Below are 5,000 nucleotides of genomic sequence, written 5' to 3'. Positions count from 1 at the left end.
CTCCCTACGCCGTTCCAAGTCCGCTTCTTTCAACGCTGATCAGGTTCGGTATTATATGAATGTAAATGAATATAGGATAAACATAGGGGCATTAGAACACCTAGGTTATTAACTCAGATGCTCTACTCAAGAAAATCGATGTATATTCAATTTCTTAAGTAAGCGCATTTTCTGATTATCGACAATTATCATGTATATTTAGAGTGTGCTTTCCGGTTCGGTTGTGGTGGAAAACGCTCGTGCCAACGCCGACTACACGGTAACCTTTGCCGGTGTTGGAGAAGCTCCAGCACAGACTGTTTCTGGTAAATTCGTAGAGCGTGTGGACAAGCTGTTCGCCGACATCCAGATCAACTTGGAAAACCTTGTGCCTCAGAACATCGCCAGCTACACTGCAAGATCGGGTCATGACCTGCTTGAAAGTGCAAGCAACTTGGACGGCAATAATATGAAGGACGTTCACAGCGCAGGCTTCAGAAAGGCTTTGCGAGAGATCGTGGAGAAAACCATGTCTTCCAACGTGAAGGTGCAGATTAACAAGTCCATCCAGGACATGAAGAATGCTTGAAACTGTAGAATGACGAAGAGATTTGTGAGTGTATGGAGAGACATGTAAAATATAGCAATAATAAACTAATTCTTTTGTCAATATCCTTAGAAAATTTTCATGAAAATGTAGCTAACCCATGCTAGATGTATGCAGTGTTATCCAGAGCCAATTTCTAGATATGCTCGAATTGGCAAACCTATTCTTATATAATGTAACTTGGAAGTGTGAAGTGCTTTTTTCATGTCATAGTTTTTTTTAGACCTAAATGGAAGCTTAAAGTTGATAATGTCTTTAATTTTCTCTTCATATCTTTTCACGGTGCAATAATTGACAAAAAAAAGTAAATGTAGCTCTTAAGCAATCAATTTCTCGGTAACAGGTCATGCTAATGAAATTGCTGAGTGAAGATAATTTCTTTGATATTCTTTATTATTTCCAAATATCAAGGATTTTCAAAAAATGGAAAAAATGCAAATGATCTAAATCCTTACCGCAAATACAGTGTTATGAAAATCGTAACCCCAATAATCTTAAATAGTATAACCCTTTACGACAAAATGTACGCTACCCTTTAGGGAACAAGTGTTTAACGTCTGATTACATAAATAAAATGCGATATACACAAATATATACACATACATACATGTATGTATATACGTATATATACGTACACACACATGTACATGAGCAATTTATAAACACACACACACCCACACCCACACACACACACATATATATATGTGTGTGTGTGTGTGCATATAAGCGTGTTTTCTTGTATGCATATGCACACACACACACACACACACACACACACACACACACACACACACACATATATATATATATATATATATATATATATATATATATATATATGTGTTGTGTGTGTGTGTGTGTGTGTGTGTGTGTGTGTGTGTGTGTGTGTGCATATAAGCTTGTTTTCTTGTATGCGTATATATATATATATATATATATATATATATATATATATATATATATATATATATATATATATATATATGTATGTATGTGTGTGTGTGTAAGCGTGCGTTTGTATCATGTACATACATTTACATATAATTCTATATGAATGCATATAGATATGTTTGTACATATCTATCTATCTATCTATTTATATATGTATATAATATGTATATATACATTACATTGTATGTAACCCATATATATATATATATATATATATATATATATATATATATATGTGTGTGTGTGTGTGTGTGTGTGTGTGTGTGTGTTTGTATTTAATTTATACGTTTATACATTTATATTTATCTCTCTCTCTATACATACATACATACATATATATATATATATATATATATATATATATATATATATATATATATATATATATATATATATATATATATATTTATGTATGTATGTATGTACATATATCGCCCATATCCCAGGCGGTCTTAAAATGTTGCGTATCATATATACTAAAAAATATACATAAAATGTACAATTAGCAGAAAATGACCTCTAATTGTCTTGCTCTCGACGACACACTGTGCTAGGAAAGTGTAGCCTGTTTCTCCTTACACGAGTTACAGTGATGAAAATCTTAGCTTACTGTCTTTGAGATAACATTCGCTTAAATTATCCCAGGTACCTATGGATGAAACATGTAAGCATGACTGAAAAGGCCACCGCAAGCCGTCATTTATCTTGATTAGGTAATTTCTCAAGCAATTTGATTCTTGAGGGAAATTAACTATATACCTCATGCTCATATATCTAATAATTTTCCAATATATTTGCTTTCTTGAAGAAAAACACCTAACACAAGAATGTGTTATATGAAGCAATTCAAACTTTTATAATTGAAAATAAAAAATTTACATGATTTCAGAGAGAAATGCTTCACTCAAATTATTTTTTCAATACTGTTCATTTAAGTCTTCCACATTTTATGTGAAACTCCATAAGAACAAACTAAACTTACGCTAAAACTATCTGTTAGTTATGTCTTTTTCTTCAGTTATTATCTTACTGTTACTGTCCACCAGAGTAATCCATGAATCACGCGCAGTTGATACAGGTGTGGACAGGTGTGTATGTGAAGTGACAGCAGGAGTGCCACGCCCCCTCTTGGTGAATGGTACATTCCACAATATATTATATATATTATACATACGTATAGACACACACACATAATTATATAAATTTGTGGGAGTACACATTTTGAGGGTAGTGACCTTTTCTATGAATCTTCTGAAAATCCCTTGCCTGTGTAAGTAATGATTTTTATGATTTTTAACTTACAGTAGTTTCAACATGAACCAAATGTATTGTAAGATATGAAAATTATGGAAAATAATTAATAACTTTACAGTTTAAGATACAGATTCGTATTTTGATGCTTAGCAATCACGAGTTTCGCAGCCGGTCGTTCCTCAGTTGCCTCAGCATTTATATCTATATCTACACACATATATAAACATGGACACATGTGTACAAAAGATTCCTCATTAGACGGAGCAAAATCACGCAATGAATATACAAAGAAAAATTTGATAATATTATATAGAAACCAGAAGAGGTAAAAACAAGTTGAATAAAAAAACGAGTTGAATCAGTACATGCAGAGGGTCAAGGTTTAAGTCTTGGGAAAGCTAGCAAAGCATAGCACTTGGTAGAAATTAGGTCGTTGTCTTATTAAAAGAGCTATCTCTTCCTTGTACTTGAATTCATATGGAAGAAAAATGTTAGCTTTTATTTTTTTTGTATCCCCTTCTTTGTCTGATGAAGAACTAGCGAGTTTGAAACATTACGTTCGTTATCTGTTCATATTGTAGCAGTGTTTCTTTATATATATATATGTACGCGAGTACACGCTTGTACACATAACTTATAGTGAAAATCAGTAAAACAAGCCACAGGTTAAAATGCATTAACTTTTAATCAAGAGTGTACATCATCAAGACATAAAGATTTCTATTTGGCTAAAGTGGAAGGTGAACAATACCGCTTAATATTGTTTAAAAATTGATTTTAACCGAAGAAGAGCCAGCCGAAGGTGATGGTGCCACCAGTGGGAAGCGTGAGCGTGGTGGTGAAGCAGGTGGGAATGAAACACAGCAAGACGCAACGGGTGAAGGTGACGCTGACTTGACGACGGTCTTGCAGACTATCATTCTGTTCCTCATTCACCAGTTTGTAAACGGGAAGGTCGCCGCAGAAGTTGGCAAGATCCGAACCGATCTCTTCCTCAGGATTATCGAGGGAAACAGCGGAAACTCTGACGTCAGACTCAACCCTCATGCCATCATCCTGATGGCCTTTGATGAAGGCTACTTGTTGCTCGAAAGATTTAACGAGTCGCCTCACGTAACAGGCCTCCTGGGATACCACACGGGATGCTGCCAGACCCTAGCAAGTGAATAAACTATTGAATATTCATGATTTTCTCCTACATTCACCATAGATGAGTCTATACGACTTACTTTAAAAAGTATTTTCAAGCACATTCAATTGAAATGAAATTGAGAAAATTGTATTTCAGTGCACGGTGATAAGGGATGACTTGACAAGTCATATTTCCCTCTGCATTCATCACAGACTAAGCCTCTATGGTTTACCTTGCAAAACTATTTTTCAAGTATTATCGGTTGAAATACAAGTAAGAAAAAATGTATTTCCGTGCATGATGATACTCAGTGATGAGTTGACAAGTAGTACTTACCACAGTATAATCCTCCAGAGTCTCCACGTCATCGAAGTCGTCGGATTCAGGCATGTGGAAGTGAACCTTCATGGCAAGACGGTCTATATCCACCTTCATGCATTTGTTTTCCGCGGCGCTTCTTCCCTTGTAACATACCTGGTAATCCTGATGAGAGAAACACTCATGTTTTGTAATATTTACAATGTTTCACAAGAAATATTTTTTCCCAAGACTATTTCTTACTCAACGTGCTGTCAACAGTGTGTCCATACCTGAAGCTCAGCCAGGGAGAAGCCAAAAAGGCAGGAGAGCATCAGCCAAGTGAACATGGTGTGATCTAGAAATAAATTAAAATTTCTTAGATGAACGATCACACAGGTAAACACAGTGGGAAACATCTCATGTCTTCTTGAAATGAGAAAATAGAATAAGTGAAAAATGACCATTATAAATGTATGGTATATAAGAGAACTTATGTATTGTACTTAAAATTATGGTAAACAAATGATCATTTAGGAGAGAGATTGGAGAGAATTAAGAGTATGAGATAAATCACCCACCGAGGAAGGATAGGATCTATGATATGAAATCGTCCTCGAAGCTTATATAGCAGTGTCTTACGCCATTTGGAAATGAAGAATATTTGTTAAAGGTGCCTGCTTCAGCACCACTTGTACAAACTTTTTTTTTACTCCATATTTTCCATTGAAAATTTGTAAGAAAAAAAATCAATCTCAGCTAATTGTATTTATATGTAAT

The 5,000-nt window shown here is 34.6% G+C and overlaps 2 protein-coding genes across 2 annotated transcripts in view; one reads left to right on the top strand and one right to left on the bottom strand.

Moving 5' to 3' along the window:
• LOC119595714 overlaps positions 1-881 on the top strand; it is a 1,586-nt gene extending 705 nt beyond the window's left edge. Inside the window, exons 3-4 of the mRNA XM_037944823.1 lie at positions 1-43; positions 203-881. The exon at positions 1-43 is cut by the window's left edge and continues 126 nt beyond it. Coding sequence (XP_037800751.1) covers positions 1-43; positions 203-568 — 409 coding nt within the window. The 3' untranslated portion in view covers positions 569-881. The remainder of the gene's footprint in view (positions 44-202) is intronic.
• A 2,576-nt stretch (positions 882-3,457) lies between these two features.
• On the bottom strand, positions 3,458-4,812 carry LOC119595712. The gene is made up of 4 exons (XM_037944822.1): positions 4,802-4,812; positions 4,514-4,578; positions 4,260-4,406; positions 3,458-3,946 (listed from the first exon to the last, which is right to left on the bottom strand). The coding sequence occupies exons 2-4, from the start codon at positions 4,568-4,570 to the stop codon at positions 3,569-3,571; spliced, it is 582 nt and encodes a 193-aa protein (XP_037800750.1). The 5' UTR covers positions 4,571-4,578; positions 4,802-4,812; the 3' UTR covers positions 3,458-3,568.
• Positions 4,813-5,000: the final 188 nt, after the last annotated feature.

This window comes from Penaeus monodon, chromosome 36 (genome assembly GCF_015228065.2).
Source record: "Penaeus monodon isolate SGIC_2016 chromosome 36, NSTDA_Pmon_1, whole genome shotgun sequence".
In the NCBI taxonomy this organism is placed as follows: Eukaryota; Metazoa; Arthropoda; class Malacostraca; order Decapoda; family Penaeidae; genus Penaeus; species Penaeus monodon.
Note: the sequence above shows the minus strand (reverse complement) of the source record. Positions and strands in the feature narration are given on the sequence as shown.